This window comes from Drosophila suzukii, chromosome 3, assembly GCF_043229965.1.
Source record: "Drosophila suzukii chromosome 3, CBGP_Dsuzu_IsoJpt1.0, whole genome shotgun sequence".
Taxonomy (NCBI): Eukaryota; Metazoa; Arthropoda; class Insecta; order Diptera; family Drosophilidae; genus Drosophila; species Drosophila suzukii.
In genome coordinates this window covers 71,138,362-71,160,582 of record NC_092082.1, presented here as the reverse complement: position 1 = coordinate 71,160,582, position 22,221 = coordinate 71,138,362, and the positions used below count along the sequence as shown (strand labels likewise).

Below are 22,221 nucleotides of genomic sequence, written 5' to 3'. Positions count from 1 at the left end.
GTTGGATTTTCTTGTCTCTCGTTATCTCTTAAGCCGGTGATAAGGATTCCCTTACAGTGGCATATTCTATTTAATAACAAAACTTTAAAATCAAGATAGCTCTGTACTTAATATAAAATATGGTTAAAAATAAATAATAAATATATAAAATATTTTAAGGTGAACGTTTAGAGGTAATTATTAGACTGGTAAATAAATTAATATAGATTTCTTTAAATTTGAAAAATATACATCCAAGAAGGCTACCCTGTAAAATTCAAATGAAAATCAAGTAGGACACCACAGTGTCTCACTGACTTTTGATCAATTTCGGAGTAAAGTTACATATCTCGAAAAATGAAAACCTTTAATACATCCTGGGCCGATGAGGTGGAGGCGGACTACGTGGATGGTCTGCCTCCTTCGAATGAGTACATCGAGGGTGACTACAAGTATGTGACGGAGTACAAGTTCAACGAGGATGGCAAGAAGGTGAAGGTGGTGCGCACCTTCAAGATCGAGAAGCAGATCGTTCCGAAGGCGGTGGCCCGTCGCCGCAGCTGGGTGAAGTTCGGCGATTCCCGCTTGGACAAGCCCGGACCCAATTCCCAGACGACCATGGCCTCAGAGGAGGTCTTTATGCAGTTCATTGGCTCCAAGGACTTTGATCAATCCCACGAAACTCAACTGGATGCCGGCAAGAACATCGCCAAGTGTCGCATTTGCAACGGCGAACACTGGAGTGTCAATTGTCCCTACAAAGGCACCTCCATGGACAGCAAGACACTGATGGAGTCCAAGGCCAATGCGGCGGCTGCTGCCGCCATCAATGATCCGAGCAAGACGGGAAAATATGTGCCGCCCTTCATGAAGGACGGCGGGGTCGGCGCCTCTGGTAAAAACTGGGGTCGCGAACGGGACGATTCGTCGGCAGTTCGTATATCAAACCTATCCGAATCCATGACCGAGGCCGATCTCGAGGAGCTGGTGAAGAAAATCGGACCCCACACCAAGATGTATCTGGCTCGCGAAAAGAACACCGGTCTCTGCAAGGGATTCGCCTATGTGCACTTCAAGTTTCGTCAGGATGCAGCCGCCGCCATTGAAGTCCTTAATGGCCATGGCTATGACCACTTGATCCTTTGCGTCGAGTGGTCCAAACCCCAGCCGTAAAGGGCATGGCCTTTTATTCCCGACTCCTCTGCTTATTCGAGAACGGAAATGAGCCGCAGTGGAAAATAAATCAAAATAAAATACATGTGCACTCAAAAAAAATATGAGTTGTTCAGTTAAGTTTCAAGAGTTGCTATATTTTGCTGTCTTAAATCTGAATTTCATTTTTTCGACTTAAGAAATCAGTGTTTTGGCTGCCATATGGCAACAAAACGTCCGAGTGAGGAGTGTAATACCTCGTTGAGCTCGTAGTTTAATTTTCAATACACTGGCATTCAAACATAGAAATTTTTTATTTTTAACATTTTTCGGAAAAAAGTGATGTAACCCCTACAAAATTTGAGAAAATTTATAAAAAAAAATTTTTCCTAAAAGTGATAAGGATCGTTAGCATATTAAGCAAGCTGCTCAACACAGGATAAGGATCGTTAGCATATTAAGCAAGCTGCTCAACACAGTCGGTCTTTTAGCTGTACGCCTTGATTTGGCTGAACTACAATGGAAAAACCGGACAAAAATGTCGAATTTTTGACAAAAATCTGAATTTTGTATTTTTGACAAAAAATTTAACTCTTTTTTCGCCATAAAAATTCAGTTTTTTCGCTGCCATAACAAAAATATAAGTCAGAATGAGGAATGTCATACCCCGTTGAGCTCGTTGCTTAATTTCCAATCGATTGGCATTCTAACCTACAAATTTTTAATTTTTGCCATTTCTCGCAAAAAAGTGATGCAACCCCTACAAAAATTGAGAAAATTGGTCAAAAAATAGATTTTTCTAAAAGTGATAAGGATCGTTAGCATATTTAGCAAGCTGCCCAAAGCAGTCGGTCTTTTAGGTTTACGCCTTGATTTATCTGAACTACGATGGAAAAACCGGAAAAAAAAGTCGAATTTTTGACAAAAATCTGAACTTTGTATTTTTGACACAAATGTTAACCCCTTTTTAGCCATAAAAATTAAGTTTTTTGGCTGCCATAACAAAAATATAAGTTAGAATGAGGAATGTCATACCCCGTTGAGCTCGTTGCTTAATTTCCAATCGATTGGCATTCTAACCTAAAAATTTTTAATTTTTGCCATTTCTCGCAAAAAAGTGATGCAACCTTTACAAAAATTGAGAAAATTGGTCAAAAAATAGATTTTCCTAAAAGTGATAAGGATCGTTAGCATATTTAGCAAGCTGCTCAAAACAGTCGGTCTTTTAGCTGTACGCCTTGATTTGGCTGAACTACGACGGAAAAACCGGGAAAAAATGTCAAATTTTTGATAAAAATCTGAATTTTGTATTTTTGACAAAAATGTTAACCCTTTTTTCGCCATAAAAATTCAGTTTTTTTGGCTGCCATAACAAAAATATAAGTCAGATGAGGAATGTCATACCTCGTTTAATTTCCAATCAATTGGCATTTCAACCTGAAAATTTTTAATTTTTGAGATTTTTTGAAAAAAAGTAATGTAAAAATTGAGAAAATTGGTCAAAAAATAAATTATTAAATTAAAGTGATGAGGATCGTTAGCATATTTAGCAAGCTGTTCAAAACAGTCGGTCTTTTAGCTGTACGCCTTGATTTGGCTGAACTACGACGGAAAAACCGGAAAAAAATGTCGAATTTTTGACAAAAATCTAAATTTTGTATTTTTGATAAAAAATTTAACCTTTTTTTCGCCATAAAAATTCAGTTTTTTGGCTAAAAGCCAGAATGAGGAATGTCATACCTCGTTGAGCTCGTTGTTTAATTTCCAATCGATTGGCATTTCAACCCGAAAATTTTTAATTTTTGCCATTTTTTGAAAAAAAGTGATATAACCCCTCCAAAAATAGAGAAAATTGGTCCAAAAATAAATTTTTGTAAAAGTGATGAGGATCGTTAGCATATTTAGCAAGCTGTTCAAAACAGTCGGTCTTTTAGCTGTACGCCTTGATTTGGCTGAACTACGACGGAAAAACCGGAAAAAAATGTCGAATTTTTGACAAAAATCTAAATTTTGTATTTTTGATAAAAAATTTAACCTTTTTTTCGCCATAAAAATTCAGTTTTTTGGCTGCCATAGCAAAAATAAAAGCCAGAATGAGGAATGTCATACCTCGTTGAGCTCGTTGTTTAATTTCCAATCGATTGGCATTTCAACCCGAAAATTTATAATTTTTGCCATTTTTTGAAAAAAAGTGATACTACCCCTACAAAAATTGAGAAAATTGGTCCAAAAATAAATTTTTGTAAAAGTGATGAGGATCGTTAGCATATTTAGCAAGCTGTTCAAAACAGTCGGTCTTTTAGCTGTACGCCTTGATTTGGCTGAACTACGATGAAAAAACCGGAAAAAAATGTCGAATTTTTGACAAAAATCTAAATTTTGTATTTTTGACAAAAAATTTTACCCTTTTTTCGCCATAAAAATTCAGTTTTTTGGCTGCCATAACAAAAATATAAGTTAGAATGAGGAATGTCATACCCCGTTGAGCTCGTTGCTTAATTTCCAATCGATTGGCATTCTAACCTAAAAATTTTTAATTTTTGCCATTTCTCGCAAAAAAGTGATGCAACCTTTACAAAAATTGAGAAAATTGGTCAAAAAATAGATTTTTCTAAAAGTGATAAGGATCGTTAGCATATTTAGCAAGCTGCTCAAAACAGTCGGTCTTTTAGCTGTACGCCTTGATTTGGCTAAACTGCGATCAAAAAACCGCTTAAAAATGTTGTATTTTTGACTAAAATTTGAATTGAATTTTTTCGACCTAAAAAATCAGTGTTTTGCCCGCCATAATGCAACCAAACGTCCGAGTGAGAAATGTCATACCTCTTTGAGCTCGTTGTTAAAATTCCAATCCGCTGGCACTCAAACCTAGAAATTTTTTATTTTTGCCATTTTTTGCAAAAAATTAGATGTCTCCCCTAAAAAACACGAAAATTGGACAAAAAATAATTATTTTTAAGTGACAGTTATTAAGTTTTAAGAAAATTTAAAAACCTTAATCTTTTGAAAGTTGATTGCCGGATTGACTCAGGGTTCCAATGTTTATTATTTTTTTCGAGTGCACAAAGAAAAGAGAAGGCTGGCCTCGAGCAAACTAAAGCCGTTAATGCTCCGTTTTAAATGCGATTTTTTCGCCGTGTTCCTCCACAGCCACACAAAGGTGAAAGCCACTTAAATGGAAGCCAACGTGGTGCCGGATGATGATGGCTTGGCATGGCGGTCGGCGGGCGGAGGAGCTTGGCAAAAGCTGAGAAATGCCACAAGACGCTGGCCGGACTGAATGAACATTAATAATTAAATATAAGAGCGGACTTATGCGCACGATACTCGGGGCCGGGCTTTCGAGCTCCTCCAAACAGGACACAAACTACGCGACCATGACGGGGAACAGAACCGGGAATGAGTGGTCGGTGGATAGTGCTCGCGGAAAAGTCCCGGCTTAGATACACATTTTGAATGAGGGCGGATCAAAGCGAGGTACAAAAGAAATTTATTTCCATTGTTGTTGCCGTCGCGGTGGGTGGGGCACCGGCTAAAGCAGAGTCTAAAACAAATTACTGAATAATTTATAAATTAACTTTTTCTGCGGCGCGCTCATTCGTTCGTCGCTGGCCTTTGTTTGAGCGGCAGAATGAATAGGTGGCAGGTGAATAAAGTGGGTGGCAAGGTGCCCAGGTGAATGAGTGGGAGGGGATGTGAATGTGAATGTGAATGTGGGTACCCGGATAAGAAGGACGCCGCCAGCCACGCATTTCTTTTTCATTTTGCACCTTCAGGTCATGTGCGCCCACCGCACACATTCTCCGCCGGAGAAAAACAAACAGGATATTAAAAGTCAAATGTTGGAAAAAGAAATACCCACCAGCTTGATTTGTTGGCACTTTAAGTGAAAATAAGCAGAATAATAGGTTAAATAATCATTTATCAAATGGTATCTTTTTCCTATTTTTAAAGCTAATATAATGTGATTATTCCAAGAAAAATATACATTTTTAAAGGGTTCCTTTATTATAATTATTTTAAATTTTCTGTTTTTGCTTTTTATAAACATTTTTAGACGAAGCTTTAAATTTATTAAAATATTTTAAGGTCATCTTTTCGGGAGGTTTATGAAAATCTCTAACATGTACAGATACTAAAGTTCATATAATATTACTAAAAATTGTACTATAATTGCTTGGCCTTTAAGAAAATCGCCAAACTTCAACATTTGTTTACTTAAAATAATGAAAAATCATATTAAAATAACTTTAATATCATTATCGCTGGACTGAACACCTCCTGCAAGTATTTGTGTTTCCAAATATTACTCATACGCACAGTAGGCCAGAGTGCAATACACCCCAGCACTCCCCATTACTCCTTTTCGTACAGGGTATTGCAGGAACAGGCCATCGACTCTCTGGGGCATTTGAATATTCAAATGCCGTTCGCTGGCGTTTCGTGGCCGATCTCCTTCTGGCCTTCTGTTGCGCTTTAAGTGTACACTGTTATTTATTGTTTTATGGCACGCGCGCCTGCTCACGGAACACACAAAAATTGCTGAAATAATTACACAGTTGTCGATGCGGCCCCACACACAAAAAGCCCCCGAGCAAATAAAAACAAAGGGAAAATATAATATATTCAACCGACTCGCACTGGCAGCGGAAATTAATTCTCAAATGACCAAAACTTGCGCATAATCAGCGTTGGTCGCCGCAAGTTCCCGAGAGCTCTGCAAACACTTGACACAAAAACCCATAGATTTTGTGTAAACATTTCATCAGTGCGCGGTAAAAGTATCGATTTGATTTGCATGATGTTTTGCAGGCTGGTTTATTTGTTTATTTACCTGGTATGGGCCCGCAGACGCGCGGTATTATTTCCAATATGGCCGAACATGAGGGATCCTCGAAACATAGCTGACGTGCCAGGATACAATTCAGTATGGCCACGACGCCCTTAATGGTGGAACCTGAAATTAGAAATAAGAGCGAATTAAATCGAGTCCATGTTAAATTTATTCGTTGAAAGTTCACTGTAAAATTGCTTGTTTCTTTTAGCCTGAATATTTTATTTTCTATATTGTTTCAGTTTTTAAAATATTAAAATATATTTTGGTTTCTAATTTTGTATTTTAAACTAATATATTTTCATTGGAAGAAAATTCACTTGTCAAACTTTGTCATATATGTAAACAGATGTTGATTATTTTGTTTTGCTTCGTTGAAAAAAACATCTTTTCATGGAGCTGGAAATGTGTGCCGTCGAGGCTTTCGATAATCGTTCTGACAAGAATACAGAACATAAGGATCTTAGGATCATGGATCACCCTTCGTATAACCAAATACCGAAATTCTTTGATCCCCCACCAAAACCAGAGGATAAAACCCGTCAGTTGCTGCGTCGAGAGGCCCATTCGCTTTTTCTACAGGATCAGGCGGAGGAGCTTCTCAATGCGGAGGATTTAAATGATCTGTGGAGGACCCTTGAAATGCATGTGACTAAAACTACGAGATCAAAGCGGCAACTCATCAACTTGGATAATTATTTGATAGTCGTTTCGAAAGTAGGTGCCAAGTGTCAAAAGTTAATGACAGTGGCACTTTTTTTCGAACTGATGCTATCCTCTAATTATCCTGGCCTGCTGGATATCGTCTCTATTTATAATCATATAATACGAAGGGTTTCGGTCATCCAAGGACGCATTGGGCTTTCTTCTTACGATGACTTGGGGCAAGGATATCTAAATGAAAGCGATCTCGAGAGTTATATCACAGACATTATACCCAAGCTGACACAAATCCGAGATTGTTTGCAGCCCTCTTTCGAGAGATTTTACGTGTGTACGTTGGTAAAGAAGTTTTTCTTCTTCCTGGACCATCTTCATATGCGACGTATACGAATTAGGGATATAGTATCCTCGGGATTGCTATCGCAGTTACTAGCCCTAAGTGATAAACCAAACTATAAAGATGCAAAGGAAAACGAGACGACAAACTGTTTTTCAATGCCCGCTATCTTGGGGGTGTACGAAAAGTATCTCGATTTGGATAAGGACCATGACGGTATGCTGAGCAAGAAGGAGCTGTCTAAATACGGTTCTGGTAGTCTAACCTCTATTTTTCTGGATCGAGCATTTGAGGTGTGTCGTACTTATAGTGGAAAAATGGATTACAAAACCTTTCTAGACTTTCACTTTGCAATGGAAAATCGAAAAGTAAGAAGTCCTTTCATATACTCCTTTGAAAACCTTTAAAAATCAAGCCTTAAAGTCTCTCCCAGCCTTGCACTATATTTTCCGTATCCTAGACATAAATCAGCAGGGATATTTGACAGCCCAAACCTTGCGATATTTCTACGCTGGCATTGAAGCGCGCTTTAAAACTTTGAAGGCGGAGGCCGTGAATTTTCAGGACCTCAAGGATGAGATATTTGACATGGTCAGGCCCAAGGATCCGCTTAAAATAACCCTCAAAGATTTAACCAATAGGTAAGTCAAATATCCTTTTTGGGTAATATCAGACTCATAATTCTTCGCAGCGGGCAAGGCGAGACTGTGCTCTCCATACTAATTGAATTCGATAAATTCTTGGCCTATGAAAACCGTGAGGAGAATCCACAGAATGTTTAATAACCGAATTCCAGCCGGCAGCCACAGCAGCAACATGCAACAAGCAGCAGCAACTCTCTTGCGGTGACAACATTAAGCCAAATTTAATTAAATCCCTGGACTCTGCTCCTTGCAATTCTTTTATACGAAGGATTTCGATATGTATTTTTATGTCGCACAATTGCATACAAATTCAATGTGTAAAGTCCCTCAACTATTTCGGCTCACTCGTATTTATCTTTATACACACGTAATTGCAAATTGCTCATAAATATTTATGCGGGTCTTTTAATTATGTTAATTCACGGTGAACAGTTTAAAGCATTTACAATGATTTGTATTGAAAAATCCAACACGAAGGTGGGGGCTTGGAAAAAAACATTGCAATTATGTTTATATGTAGCTCTTAGTTTTTATCATAATTTTATGATAGCTGCAAGTGGGGAGGTGAGTGGGGAAAACAGAGCTGGCGGTTTATAAAACATTCATTTCAATTTCATTTCATTACGTAAAATAAACCAAGTCATCCGGCCAGCAGACTGGGAACACAGGGGCTGCTGTCTATCTAAGCAGTCGGCTTTATAGCCATTGCCTACCGGTCATGGTCCTTCCGCCAGTGCCACCTCCTTCTCCTCTTCTATCTCAAAAACCCTCTTCATCCGCCGGATGCCCCGTAAAAGTTGTAGTTCGCTGCTGCTGCTCCTGACTTTTCCTATTTTATTTTTTTTTTACCCCCTAAACCTCCTCCTCCTGTTGCCCCACGCTCATTAACGAAATGACCGTTTGCATATTGCAAGTCGGGTGGGGAAAAGCTGGTGGAGGAGGATTCCGGAGCCGGAATAACAAAAGAAGTGCCTTCAAAAATTCACGAATTGCATGCGGACGCAGCTGAACTTACTCCGCGGCGACTGCAGGAAGTGGCCTACTGCCAAAACCGAGAAGTAACCAGAAAGCCAGGGAACTAGAATAGTGGCAACAATTGCATGGCCGCAGAAGTTTGCAAGGACTGCCCTGCCAGTCGAATTGTTTGCGGAAATACAAATAAACAAAAGTCAGTGGGGAATCCAGCGGACGAAATAGCCATAGTTCGGTTGGACTTTAAAGTGTTTTATGGTTATTGGGTGCTTAGAATTGCATTGAGATATGCGGCGCGCGTCTGGCCCGATGACAGCCAAGAAATTATCAGCCATTGGCGGTTTGGGGGTTTTTTGGGATTTTTGGGGATCGGGAACCTCCTCATGGCCGCAAATTGCCAACAGACCCCGTGGACACCCCGCTCAATCCCCGGCGACCCATTTGGAATCACTTAAAACACACAAATCAAGCAAAAGTTGAAAACACAATAACAATTGTTTTGGGACACACCATAAATTTGCATGCCAAGAAGAGTAATGCTCCCGGGCACATAGAAAAAACGCGAAATAGGCACATAAATATGCGACCGACCGGCGGTTCTGTTCCTGTTCTTGTCCCACCTACCAGGAGCAACCAGGACCTACCAGGACCTCCTCCACATCCAAAACTCCGACGACGACAACCAGAACAATTCGTTTGTGTCACAATCAGATTCGGCACAGGCACAAAAATGTTCGCTTTTCGCGTTTCGCGCTCGCCATGTTTCATGAATTATTTCCCCGAACCCCAAAAAGTTTTCGACCAAAAACTTTGACTGCAGAAGGAGGCCAGAAAAAAAGAAGGGAAAAGCGGCGGAGGAGGCAAGACATTGACTGGAAACTGGCCAGTGTTGCAGGCCAACTCCCACCGCTGCTCAGCGCTGCACTGGGGAAAGGGTCTCCTAAATGGGTCATGCTTCTTTTTTAATCCATTATGATTTGAGAGAAATAGTATTAAATAATCAAAAATAAAATTTCTCTGGATTGAAAGCCTACTAAATTGTCACAGAACTTATAGAGGTTTTGATGTGTTTCTGTGTAAATCCTTAGTTTTGGTTGGAACTTAACAGAAACATTTGATTCACATATTATAAATCATAGAAAATACAATTATTTATATTAATGGGAATATTTTTACCAATCACCTGAAGAATTTATTTTAAATGTAATGATTCTAAAGTTGATTTAATTTCAAGTTAAGTTTTGATATAGACATAACAGCTCTAGATATCAATAGTAAGTTCCTATATAAATAGGATTTTTTAAATAAGGTTAAGCGATCATTAGGCCTAAATATTAAAGAAAATTATTAATAAAATATTTTTTTAAGTATTGTAAAGATTGTGGTAATATATATTATACATTTTTTCCACTGTACGCCTTGTTTGCGTTGATTCGTGCGGCGAACATTTCGATTACCATTTTCCCTGGTGGCGCGTTGCAGGCGGGGCAGTGGTGAAATCGGAGGGATGGGGAATTCCTCCAGTGTTTCGCATTTTCTGCAACTTTGCTGGAGCGCTGCCCTTTGCCCTCTGCCCTCTGCCACCCTGCTGTTGCTGCTGCTGCTGCTTAAATTTCAATTGTGTGCCGGGGGCGCTGGCCCGACGCTGGAGCACTCTGGTGCAGGCTTTAATAAATTATGGCCCACGTCGGGGGTGGCGTTCGAGAGGTATTGTTGGGGCTGCCACCGCTGCTGGCCCTGCATGCCACTTGGAAAAAGTTAATACAACAAATGCGCTACTACAACGCGGCAACAACTACCACTGCCAGGCAGCAGCAGCGGCAGAAACAACAATTGCAATAACAATGACCGCATTACGAGGCCGCGAATCGTTGCTGGAAAAGCCAAGTCGGTGGCAGTGGCAACATCAACAACATGGCCGAGAAATGGCAGCTTTACAACTTCCGGCAAGCAAGGACTATGGACTAAGGGCCACAGGACGAAGGGTCCTGGTCCGCCACTGTAATATGTTCGCTGTGGCTGCCGGCTTTTTATTTTCGCGCTTTTCTCCCCGCCACCGGCGACCATCCTTATGTCATTCGGGATTATTTTGTGGGTTAAAAACTAATTTTCGGTCATGAAGTGGATTTCGCATGGCTGCATGTTGCCGACATTCGGTGGCCCATAAATATGCAGCACTGCCAACGGCATCGAGTTGCAACCATTTTGCATGGACCGAGCAGCGTATAAAACATTGATTTCCCGACTCCAGCGGGATCAATGTAGCGACTTAAAGGCCCCCGCGCCTGGATTATCCGTAATAACAATCTTTCTGGGCGGAGCCGTTAAGGCCAAATGTCAACAGTTGAAAGTGCGTGACCAAATTATTTCATTTCATTTTATTTAATTTATGGCCATGCCCCGAGTGGAAGTCCTTGCCGCCTCGCCTACTGGCATTTAAATTTAACTACAGTCAGACAATGCGAACAGAGCTCGGTGAAAACAACATTACCAACAGCACACTGGCAACACAACACCAAAAGCAGCAACACCAACAGCAGCAACAGCAACATAAAATGTCGCCTGCGGCCATTTTCATGGGCAACCAACCGAATTGGGTGTTGAAGTTGGTGTTGGGCCTTAACCAAAACAACGAAAACAACAACCCAGAGAGGAAGCACGGAGGAAGGTCCTGGGGAGTGATTCGACTAATGGATACCTGGTACTCCATGTCCTTACCAAAATTACGTTCTGTCTATTTTGAATGGCATAACATTATAGGTAACCTTTTCAAAATATATATAAAATTCCTTTCTAAAAAAGCTCTAGTTATGACCGAAAACCGTTCTATACTTTAGTCTTCTGTGAGAACATCAGGCCCTTATTTTAGTAGGTGTTTTTACTCAGTTAAGATCATATATTATTAGGGTTTCCGGGAAATATAAGTTTACCTAGCTTTTTAAGGTAGTTGTTAAGGTAAACCACTTCTTTAGATTATATTTTTTTTTATATGTATATCAGATTATCAGAACTATTTAAGAATTGGTATAAGATTAAAGATTAAATATTATTAAATTTATCATTGAACAAATAGGTCCTGCTTTTAAATATTTATGATTTCCTATTATTATACCCATGACTAGAGAACACTTCCGTAAATATAGTATACCCTTGGAACCTTAACAAATAGCGGGTATAAAAATCTGTCGTTCGAGGGGACAGGGACTGAATAACGAGAATGCTGCTGGGGATTATGGTCAATTATGTGTAAATACAATTATTGTTATTGTTGTTGCTGTTTCATGCTGTTGTTATTGTCGTGCAGGGTATTGGTGTTGTTGGAGTTGTTATTGCCATTGTCATTGATGTTTTTCCATAATTGTAGTTACCGCTGTGCGATGCATAAAATTTGTTATTTTCACAGGACGCCAGGCTGATGATCGATTCATTAAAACGGCCCAGTTTAAAACACCATCTAGTGACCTGGCCTGCCTTATAAATGTCATATTTTCTGTTATTGTCCTTGTTCGGTTGCTTGGCACGTTTCCCGTGATTTAAGTACATTGCCAGGAAAAAAACAGGAAAAAAGAGGAATGAAATCAGGAAACAATAAAAGAAGTGTAAGTACAAGTAAGGAAACATTTGCAGAGACGCTGCAGTAAATGCCTTGGAATCACTGGGAGGTCTCTTCTATTCTGGCTTAGTCACGTCACCAGTGCAACTCTTGCCAAGATGGGGATTTCAAGGGGTTACACTGGGTTTTTCCAGCTTCAAGTATTCAATTTTGTATTTATTAGTAATTTGAGTGTGGAATTTGGCAAGTTCTTGCAACCAGTAAGTCATGCTGAGGGATATATCTAACTATTCTATAAATGTACTGCATGTTATGTTTTGTATTCTTTGGGGAAATGGTACTAAAATAATTATGCTTAATTTAATAATAATAATCAGAGTTATTAAAACAGGGATATTACCGTATCACTTAATACGTTTTTACTTCATTCCCAACAATGAACCTCCAAAAGCGGTTCAACAAAAGAATCCTGTTATCTTAACAAACAAAATTATTCGGAGTATCCCCCATAAGTCCCGGGGGAAACCTATTAGTACACATTGTAAGCCTGTTAGCTTCGACACTCAAGTGGCTCCTCTCCAAATTTATTCCACTTCTTAAATGTTATTCAGCTGCCGGCATTATCAGTCAAAACCAAAACAAAATAAACACATCAATAAACAGAGTTGACAAAGATTTTGATTGCATTATTATAAAACAATTTGCATTCGATAAAAGTCAAAAGCAGCGGCAGGCAAAGTCATAAAAGTCGCGCAATGAAAATTGGAGCAGCATCCCTCACAAAAAAAATGAGGAAAAAAGCTGCTGAATCAGGAGCGGCGGCAAAGTCACTTTTGTTGCTTTTGAAATGAGGAGGAAAAGAAATATGCAAAATGCGCATAAATCTAAGGGCTCGACACAGGACGGAAATCACGGCGGAGGCGGTATCTGCCTTTGACTAAGACTGGAAGAAAACATCGTACTTTATAAAAAAGGGAACTCTAATTTAAATTAAGAATTTAATTTGTATTTTAAACGAAAGAAATCCAAAGAATGAAATTTTTTATAATAATATAAATTCAACATATGCAGGTGCCACTTTATTGTTTCATTTTGAAGTAGAGCACTTAACTTATAAGTTTTTTGCAGGTTTATTTTGAATATTACAAACACCACCATCATCATTTTTTTAACATCTGTTTTTCTGTGATTTCTGACGGGTACCCACTTTTTGGATTAAGGAGAAAGAATATATGATATTAAAAAAAGGAGGTAATATTAAAAAAGGGGTTTAAAATTTTAAAAATAAATATATTCCCATTCTTTACTTTCATTTTAATACTTTTGTTTATACAAATTATTGAGTACAACTTTTTTTAAAAAATAAATTCCCGTTTTTCACTTTATTTTTAATACTTTAAGCCATACAATTTTTCGAGTGCTAGCCTTCTTTGTGGGAAATCGAATCCCGGCCAGGCTGTGCGTCCACGTTCGCGCATGCAGAATAAATGATTTTCTATTTGTTAAGTCAAAGTGAAATTGTCTAAGGGCGGCTGCCTGTGCGTGAGCCCTGTGTGTGTTGACATTTCTTTGAGCCGCCATCAGTCACTGGCTTAGAGGGGGAAAAAAACAGGGCTCACACGAGGCAAAGACAACATTTTCAGCATTTACATTTCATTTTTTGTCGTTCGTCAAATGTTTTGGCCGCCTTGCCGTCTCATTTACAAGGAATTCCAACGCCCCGCAGTTGGGGAAAGAGGTCAAAGGGCGGCACATATGTCAAGTGTTGCGCTCGGGTCGAAAGTGGGTGGGTGTTTTTTTCTTTTTTTGCAGCGGGAGTGTGAGCTGCAGGTCTTTGGGCCAGCATCTCTGGGCCATGGTAAAAAAGGGAAAATATATATAAATTTTTATTCTTATCTTCCTGTTCTTCTGGCCCATTTTTTTCGCCTTCCGCTCTCACTTTTGTCCTGTTTGTGTGCAAAAAAATCCTTGCCCGTCTGCTGCTGCATTATCCTTTTCCCTTTTTACGTGTGTTCCATTGTTTTAAATTATTTATGCCTGCGTAAAATATTCAAAGCTTTGCCAAATGCAGAAGAGAGACGGGACGAGAGTGACGTGAAATTCGAACGCACAATAACAAAAAGCAGGCGGCGGGCGGACCGAGTCCAAGTTATTATTCATAACACAGCAGCATCAAAGTGTAAAGGAGTCTGCGACAATTCCCACTGCCATTTTCCGCCCACCTTCAAGTTTACATAAATTATTTACGACCTTCAGCAGGCGTACAACAAAAAAAATAAAACCAGAAAACAGCAACCAAGGGTAAAATGTTATTTTCACAATAATGCCAAGAACCATCTAATTTCGAGCTCTGTTTGCCATTTCGATTTCACTTTGCCGGCCAGCGACAAAAAAGAAGGATTCTTTGAGGCGGTGATTTCACTGTGTTTACTTTCCGCCGTCTTTCGAAATGATATTTTAATTAATTTAAGTGCTTCGCTTGGTTTACTTTCACCGGGCCAATTAGGACTTACGTCAGCGAATTTATTGAATTTGCGCCGCCCTTATCAGACTGTCAGCCCTTCATGACCTTGTCGTGGCCTTAAAGCGCTCAAAAGTCTTAAATAAGTCGGCGAACTGGAGCGGTGTCCTAATGCCACTTAATATCAGTTGAGAAACCGGTCATTAGGGCAGGAAACCAGAGGCTGTAAATTGAAAAATCCAACACCAAAAGAAGTTGAGCGGAGTTGTAGAGTTCAGGAGTTGAAAAGTCGAGGCAGCTGTATTAACTTAACGGTTTGACATCTAACACCTCGCAACTGTTGCAGCCGCAGTGAACTCAAGTGTGCACTGCAAGCACTGAAAAAAAATATGTTTTCCTTAGATGAACTGGATACAAAAAACATAGAATCCTTAAATCACAGTTCTAAGCCATTTCTAAGCGATTTTTAGCAGCCAAGAAAGCTAGAAGCGATGTAAGTCACAAAACTTCTAATGAACGATTTCACAATGTCAGGTTAAGGTTCTTGTTATCTGTCGAGGAACCGAACATGTAGTTAAATTTGTTGGAAAGTCAAGTTTCATATCACAATGTGATGTTAATTTTACAAACTAACAACCTTTATAACTATCTAACAACTAAATTTTACGAGATATTTAACCAGACATTGAGAAATCGGTCCTTAGTGCTTAAGTTATTCACGATAAACAAAATATTGTGAGAAAATCATTAGTATAAAAGCACAAAGATATGACGATATTTAATTTGCCTTAGCTTACTAAAGCTATCATAGCACTCTTTATGAGGCTATGATCTCAAAAAGTCTGTAGAACATTTTTCTCTGTGGCTAGCCCTTTGGCTCTGGTCTTAAGTGGCACTCGGTTTTGGGTTATCAACCCAGGCGAAGCCGCCAAAGGAAACCGGAAAATGGCAAGTGTTGCTGTTGGCATTTCTCGTTTTCGGTTGCAGCCGCGAAGTGCGGGAAAATTCCAGCCACTCGGCCCCTGTCACACCCACTCAGAAGGTAAAGGTGTTCGGAAACTTTAAGCGAAGATTTCCACACTGGCCGCACAGAAAAATATTGTCGCGCATTTGTTCGCAGCTTACGGAAACATTTTTCTTAACACGCTCCGCAATTTTTTGCACGCTTCTTGGCCAACTTTTGTTTTGCCATGTTTTGTTCGCGTCGCGGCTTCACTTTTTCTTTCTCAACTTCAATTTGAAAACGGGCGGAGTGCACAATTTAAAGCATTTACGAGCGCAATTTGTCTGCCGCCTGCTCAGACCACAGTCAACTCCACTTCCAGTTGGATTCCAAACTTTGGTGTTTTTTCCCAAAAATATATATATAACATTTTTTTTTGGGTGAGAAAACTCCGAACAGGTTGAAAGTGTGGGAAATGCAGGTTGGCTGCCCGCAGCTGCCGGTCTGACATTTTTCTTGGCGTAAATCTGGCAGCAGCAGCGACTTTAGATGCTTTTTGCAGCTCATTGAATTTCGTACGCTTTTGTCTGCCAATGCCAATGCCATAAAAGTGGATGCAGTTTTTCTCCCAGGATCTACACAAAAAAATAGTATACTCTTTCAAGCATTTTGAGTCTCTAAAGTAATTATATATTGTTAGAAAAACGCGATGAAATGACTTTTAACATTATTTATTTGGACCTTCTTATATCCTTTTTATAAAATTACTTCTAAACATTTTCAAAGGCTACTTAGGATTAAAAATTAATTGTGAGTAAATACGATGAAAAAGATTGTACAAGTATGATTTAATAATTAAGATATCCATTTATAATGAAGATATTGTATTCAAATTTCTTACTATTTAGTTTCATGTAGTTCCATTTCTCATTTTTTCATCTCCTTACTGGCTTTAAACAACTTGGCAACAAACTAAACCTATTTGAGAGCATCATCGCAGCCTGCGGGTTTTATCTTCCCAAGTATGTGGAGTTAAACTACATGTGAATATGCACTTTTATCCCTTGGCCCTTTGGCTACCACAACTCCTCAGCGTTTTCCATATTCGAAAAAGCCTTCTGTCGGCGTTTATTGTCAATACAAAAGTTTTATGCATTTGCGAAAACTTTATTTTTTTTGTCGAACTTGTGCGTTAAATTGTGTAAACGGATTTTCATGGCAGATCCTTGAGGACAAGAATGCGGGATCGTTGGTAGAGTAGAGAATGACTTTACCGAGACTTTCGAATTGTTGGCCCACACATACCGACACTTGTGAACAAGTTAACAAAACGATTGCGCTGTTGGAAAACTTTTATTGTATGAGTGTGGGCGGGCAGGCAGACAGACAGACAGACTGCCACGCCCACATCGGACATACCATATGTATTATTCATGAGGCAGAACACACGCAATAAGTCCGCTTTGTCCCTGTCTGAGTTTCAGTTTCCGCTGCAGCGATAATCGCAGGTCAATTTCATAAACAAATAAGGCGGCATTATCTGGATTCCATTGAGAGTGCGATGCCAGCCCATTGCGAACGGCCATAATGAAGCCGTTCCAGGCAGGCCGACATACGAACTACACAGCACTGTATCGGAGTTATCTTAATTATAGATCGATTCACTTGAAGGACACTGCACAAAGTTACAGCAGAGGTCAGAAATATATCTAAGTATCTTTTATAAGTAAGCCTATGGTGTAAAAATAAGTAAGCATCTCAGTTTTTAGGTGATATATGGAAGGCAATTGTGTATCACACCAATGATAATGATAACGTTTTAAGGTACCTAGCAGCACATTTAGTTATTATACCATAAAATGTATATTATAAAATATTACATTTATTTAATTTGCATATGGAAAGCAATAAATTTATAATATATGTGGGTATATCTCTACACAGAGAAAGTTCTGACGCTCTCATCTGAGTTGAAAATGTTCTTAAAACAGAACGACATTTTTAAGCAGAAAATGTTTTTATTTTGGTCGAATCAAGTTGATTTGGCAGTATTTATGTAAATTGTATATCTATACCTAAAAGTTGTTAAATAAACTCAATTTAAGTTTTCTCTTCTAACCATTTCGTTCTAATATTGAGAACATTGATACCAAAATGTACTTACACGGTTTTTAAAAACGAATGCTCTCATTTCAAGTACAATGCTCTTGGATATTTCTCTTTGTATATCAAATAATTTTCTAAATTACAAACCTGTGAAAGTTTTTAAAGATTTTAATACATTATAATCAATGAATACTATTTTCTCAGCCTCAACTGTATGTGTGGTAGGTGTTGGCCATTGTCTGCGTGTCGAGACTAATTTAGGCCTGAGTTGACACCATAATTTATAGCGATTTGCACGCCTGTCCAGCCCAATGACTTGGCTCAGACCTGCAGGGCATACACACGTACATGTCAGCCACCTACAAAGGGAGTGAAAAATGCCGGGACTATTAATTGTAATTTTCAGTGAGGATTCAGGCCCGGTTAATTGGTGCAAACATGCCGCAGGACCAAGTGGCGTGTAAGTGAATGGCAAATTAAATTTCTGCCAACGAGGAGGCGGCTGTCGGCATCAGGACCTCGGACTGGGGACTGGGACTGGGACAGGGACTGCATTTATCCATTTTATTGACGCTCTAATTAAAGTGTTGGGCTCATCAATATGCCCAAGGTGAAGCTGCCATGGCATCCGTGTGTGTGGGTCTGTGTCGTCCTGTATGGATTGGTTAGCAAGGACACGAGTGTGTCGGCTGGGGCTACGGCAGCAGTTTTGTAGCAAAGTTTGCTGTTATGGCAAGCGGAGACAGACAACACACACGACACCGATACAAGGTGAGGCCTGGGTTAAGCTCCCAGCGAACACGAAACGGTAGGACACTCGGAAAAAGAAAACCCTATTTCAGATCCCAGAATTGAAACTAGAAAGGAGAGTGCAACCCGTGGGATTAAATTGCTTGTAAGTAACCAGAGGACATTTATAGATTGCTTAAGAAAGTATCTTAAAATGTTATTATAACTAAATTCTACAATCAGTGTTTTTTATTCTTTATTAACTATTTCTAATTAATATTAAAAATATAATTTTAAATTAAAATACTATCTCTGGTACTATTTCTAAAGTATGTCAGTCCCTACAGAATAAATGTTTTGTATTCATCATTTATTCATCATCATCATTTATTACAGCTGTTAATATTTATCATAATAATTGCATTACAATCAGTATTATTTTATTATTCTGTATTATTAAACTTACTATATTAGTGATATCTTTATAAGGCCTATAACACTCTAGTGGTATTACTATAGTAATGAAAATATGTAGAAAATGGTTCGAGAAGTAACTCAAAAATTATTGCGCGTAATTCTTTGAGTTAAGTTTAAACCGTTCTTAAGTTTAGCTTTGGAAATGTTAATCATCCCAGAATTATGGACCGTATCCCAGACTTTAAACCCCAATTTTGTGCTCCGTGCAGCATCAACAAACCGAACGGCAGTAACGACATCGGTATTTTGTGGCAGTAGCTGTGCGAGTAGCAGTAACAGTTTTATCGCCGGCGACAACGCAAAGGCAAAGGCAAAGTCGCAATAACAACGGCCGGGGTAAGTGACTGAAATTGCCTAGAAACAAAGAATGCTTCGGCAACTTCCCCCTTTTGGGCCCTGCGGCTTTTGTTGCTAACCACAGCTACATTGTGGTGCAACACAAAAGAACAAAAGGCCAGGACATGGTGGCTAAGAGGAAAAAAAAAGTGGCAATGTATGACGGGAAGGGGAATGCGAAATTCGCACGATGGCAGCAACAAAGTTGATGACGTGCCGTGACGAACGCGTTACTCATACGCAGCGTGGGCCCCGATGAGTTTCTAGCCAGGTGGGTCCACTTGACATATTCCCGATGAGCTGCTCCCAGCTGGGGCTTATCCTTATCCCCCTGCTTTTTTCCCTGGCCCCTCTGACTGCTCAAACGGAATTGCTGACAAATCAATATGAAAAGTGAGCACCGCGAGCAATGAGCAATTTCGCCCCCGCAACAACCCAATCAGAATATCATAATTCCCTAATAGCCTAGGCGAAATCCGATATCTGGCATTCAATCACCGCAATGCCACAAAAGGTCAATTGCCACAAAGTAAACAATTAAATTTGGGGGCAAAGCGGCGGCCAAGTGGGCCCAAACCGCAGGCTAGTCAATGCTCCTCCGACAATCCGCCACTGAGGCTGTTTACTGGCACGCGCCCTTGGGCCAGGCAATGAATTTTTGTCGTACTCAATAAAGGCGGCCAGCAGGGGGAGGGCTAAAATGGCAATAAAAACAGCAATTGATAAGCGAACCAGCAGCAGTCCCGCCAAATAAGCAAACAAGCAAACAAACCCAACAAACACTGGCAAAATGAAGGGCGAGGCAGACAAACAATCAAACGATAAACGGATGCCAAAAAAAAAGGAGAAAGGCAGGCAAATGCACTTCGAAAAATATTTGTGTTGGCTTTAGAAAAGATTAAAACAAATAAGTAGGTAGAAATAGGATGATTGCTATTAAAATACCAAATCAATATAATATATTCTCATCAAAAAATATACCAACGCCTGAGAAATTTTTTATTAAATATTAATAAAACTTAAATACTTTACTCCCTTTAAATGTTTTATAAAAAGTAGTATCTAAAAACTTCAAATATATCATAAACTTCTAATCAATTATGATGACTATTGTTAAAATATAGACAACATAGTATTAAATATTATTATTATACAGGGAAAATATTTATCACCTAGAAATTTCTTGGTTAAATTATGTCTCCCTAGATTTTTAAGGTTTTTTTGGAATATTAAAACAAAATAAGTTTTCTATATATTAGTACAAATAGTACACTAATTTTACCCTACAAGATGATCAACCATTTTTTTCCCTGCAGGAAGGCAAACCAAGCCATTGTATTTCAACCTCAATTTGGCAAATTCTATTACGATAATAAGAGTTCAGAGAGGGGGGCGGACCAGTGGCTCGGCAGCGGGTGGGAAAATAGCCGGAAAATGCTTGATGTGGCCAAAAAGGCAACAACACCAGCGGCTGGCAGTTAAAAGCAAAACAAAAAGCCAACGCTCCACGGAGGCTGTGGCAAGTGTATCGACAATGAGTGAGATCCAATTTCAGTTCGATTCTTATCCAATTTCTGGGCAAATAAGTGAAAATGTTTTCATTTTCATGCCTTTGAGCAATGGATTTGGCCAACTGTGTGGAAGGGTCTGTGTTCTGTGTTCTGTGTCCTTTGAGCTTGTCAATAATTTGTCCCGGGCTCTTTGTTGGCTTGGGTGAAGTGTGAATAAGAGCCAAGTGGAAATGGAATTAGAAATGAGCCAGTAAGCGAAGGATTTTCCCGTACCCCGGAAAAAGGGTTTCCCGGCACTTAAGAAGCTTTGCAGTCAGACCACAAAGTTTTCCCATGTCACGTCAGCAGCGATTGATGTGACAAAAAGTTCTTTTAAATTGTTTGATTTTTATTTTTTATGCCCCACTTTCCTTACTCGAACATCCTTGATTTTAAGCCCGATTAGAAGCATTAAAGCTGGGCTTATCCGAGCATGAAAGAAAGCATCGGAGAGTGGGGGAGAAAGCATAAAATGCAAATCTCAGATTTGGTTTGTTAAACATTTGCTTAACCACGAAAACGAAAGAGAAAGCCCGAAGTGTCGCCCGCCATGTAATTTTCCCCCCAAAGAAAATGACGGAAGGGAAAAGGGAAAGCCAAGACGGAAGGAAGGACTCCAAATGAAGACAACAGCACATGGCACGGGACTCAATCGCGGCTGTCGAGCTTCTCGAGCTGCCAAATATGCCACATTATGAGGCAAGGGCAACATATGCTCGACAACAGTCCGGAAAATCTGCGTGGGGAAATGAGCTAGCTGGAGGCGCAGGGAAGAGGGGGTTTCCCCGGATCAGACACAGCAAATAAGGGAAAATTACGTTAAATAGAAAAGAAAAAGTTTTCCACTTTTTAACTTTGCCACTGAGCAGCACGCAGCGCGGTTGTTGAACATTTTACAAACAATTTAAGGGCCGCATTAAATTATTGTTACGCTCGCAGCTTAAACTTTAAGACAGCCAACAGTCCGACTGCTGTGCTGCTTTTGGCCTTATTTTTATGGCCACCCTCGCTCTCGAGGGGCGATAAGAGTGAAAAATGGTAAATTAAGCAAAGGCAAAGCAAAAGCCAAGGCGGCCTGTTATTATTGTTCCTCCCTCGTTGTTGTTTTGCCAACGCGCGTCAGACTAAATTAGAGCAAAAAACTTAATTTGCCTTTTTTTTTTGGTTTTTGGGTTGAGCCAAAAAGTCGGCAAACGGCAAACTGGCTAAAAGGAAAATCAAAGAGGAGAAGGCGCAAAATAACAATTATGTTTTAAGGCAATTGTTTTGGTTTTTCCTTTCGGTTTTCCTTTGGCCCAACTGCTGTCCCGACTTTTCTTGTTTTTCCGCTTGTTACAATTAGTGCTGTTCGTTTTTTTTTTTGTATTTTGCTTGTACTGTTTGTTCTGGTCGTTTATAATTGAGAATGAAATAAGGTTAATTAGAGTAATGGCCACTTTGCCGCTTTGGCTCAGACTCTGGTTGAAAGGCCGAGTAAAAGATGTT

General features: G+C 39.5%; 3 protein-coding genes across 11 annotated transcripts in view; 2 read left to right on the top strand and 1 right to left on the bottom strand.

Annotated features, from left to right (window-relative positions):
* The window catches only part of Gfrl (Glial cell line-derived neurotrophic family receptor-like), a 119,109-nt gene that overhangs the window by 32,921 nt on the left and 63,967 nt on the right, over positions 1 to 22,221 (bottom strand). For all 7 annotated transcript variants that reach the window (XM_036818277.3, XM_036818281.3, XM_036818276.3 and 4 more), the window contains exon 3: positions 5,966 to 6,088. In XM_036818277.3, coding sequence (XP_036674172.3) covers positions 5,966 to 6,088 — 123 coding nt within the window. The remainder of the gene's footprint in view (positions 1 to 5,965; positions 6,089 to 22,221) is intronic.
* On the top strand, positions 274 to 1,272 carry eIF3g2 (eukaryotic translation initiation factor 3 subunit g2). Its single transcript, XM_036818285.3, has one exon. It carries the CDS (start codon positions 337 to 339, stop codon positions 1,150 to 1,152), a length of 816 nt encoding a protein of 271 aa, XP_036674180.1. The 5' UTR covers positions 274 to 336; the 3' UTR covers positions 1,153 to 1,272.
* On the top strand, positions 6,281 to 8,039 carry LOC108018514 (serine/threonine-protein phosphatase 2A regulatory subunit B'' subunit gamma-like). 3 transcript variants are annotated; one of them, XM_017086067.4, is made up of 3 exons: positions 6,290 to 7,333; positions 7,389 to 7,606; positions 7,657 to 8,039. In XM_017086067.4, exons 1-3 carry the CDS (start codon positions 6,359 to 6,361, stop codon positions 7,745 to 7,747), a joined length of 1,284 nt encoding a protein of 427 aa, XP_016941556.3. In that variant the 5' UTR covers positions 6,290 to 6,358; the 3' UTR covers positions 7,748 to 8,039. The 3 variants fall into 3 exon arrangements, with proteins under 3 accessions (XP_070852178.1, XP_036674177.2, XP_016941556.3); XM_070996077.1 differs by lacking the exon at positions 7,657 to 8,039 and having other exon boundaries at positions 6,281 to 7,333; positions 7,426 to 7,542; XM_036818282.3 differs by lacking the exon at positions 7,657 to 8,039 and having other exon boundaries at positions 6,282 to 7,333; positions 7,399 to 7,566.

Bases quoted from the DNA above. Each gene is read 5' to 3' on its own strand.
- eIF3g2 (XM_036818285.3), top strand. From the start codon at position 337: ATGAAAACCTTTAATACATCCTGGGCCGATGAGGTGGAGGCGGACTAC.
- LOC108018514 (XM_017086067.4), top strand. From the start codon at position 6,359: ATGGAGCTGGAAATGTGTGCCGTCGAGGCTTTCGATAATCGTTCTGAC. The intron at 7,334-7,388 runs GTAAGAAGTCCT...CAAGCCTTAAAG, and splicing joins TTGCAATGGAAAATCGAAAA to TCTCTCCCAGCCTTGCACTA. The intron at 7,607-7,656 runs GTAAGTCAAATA...AATTCTTCGCAG, and splicing joins CTCAAAGATTTAACCAATAG to CGGGCAAGGCGAGACTGTGC.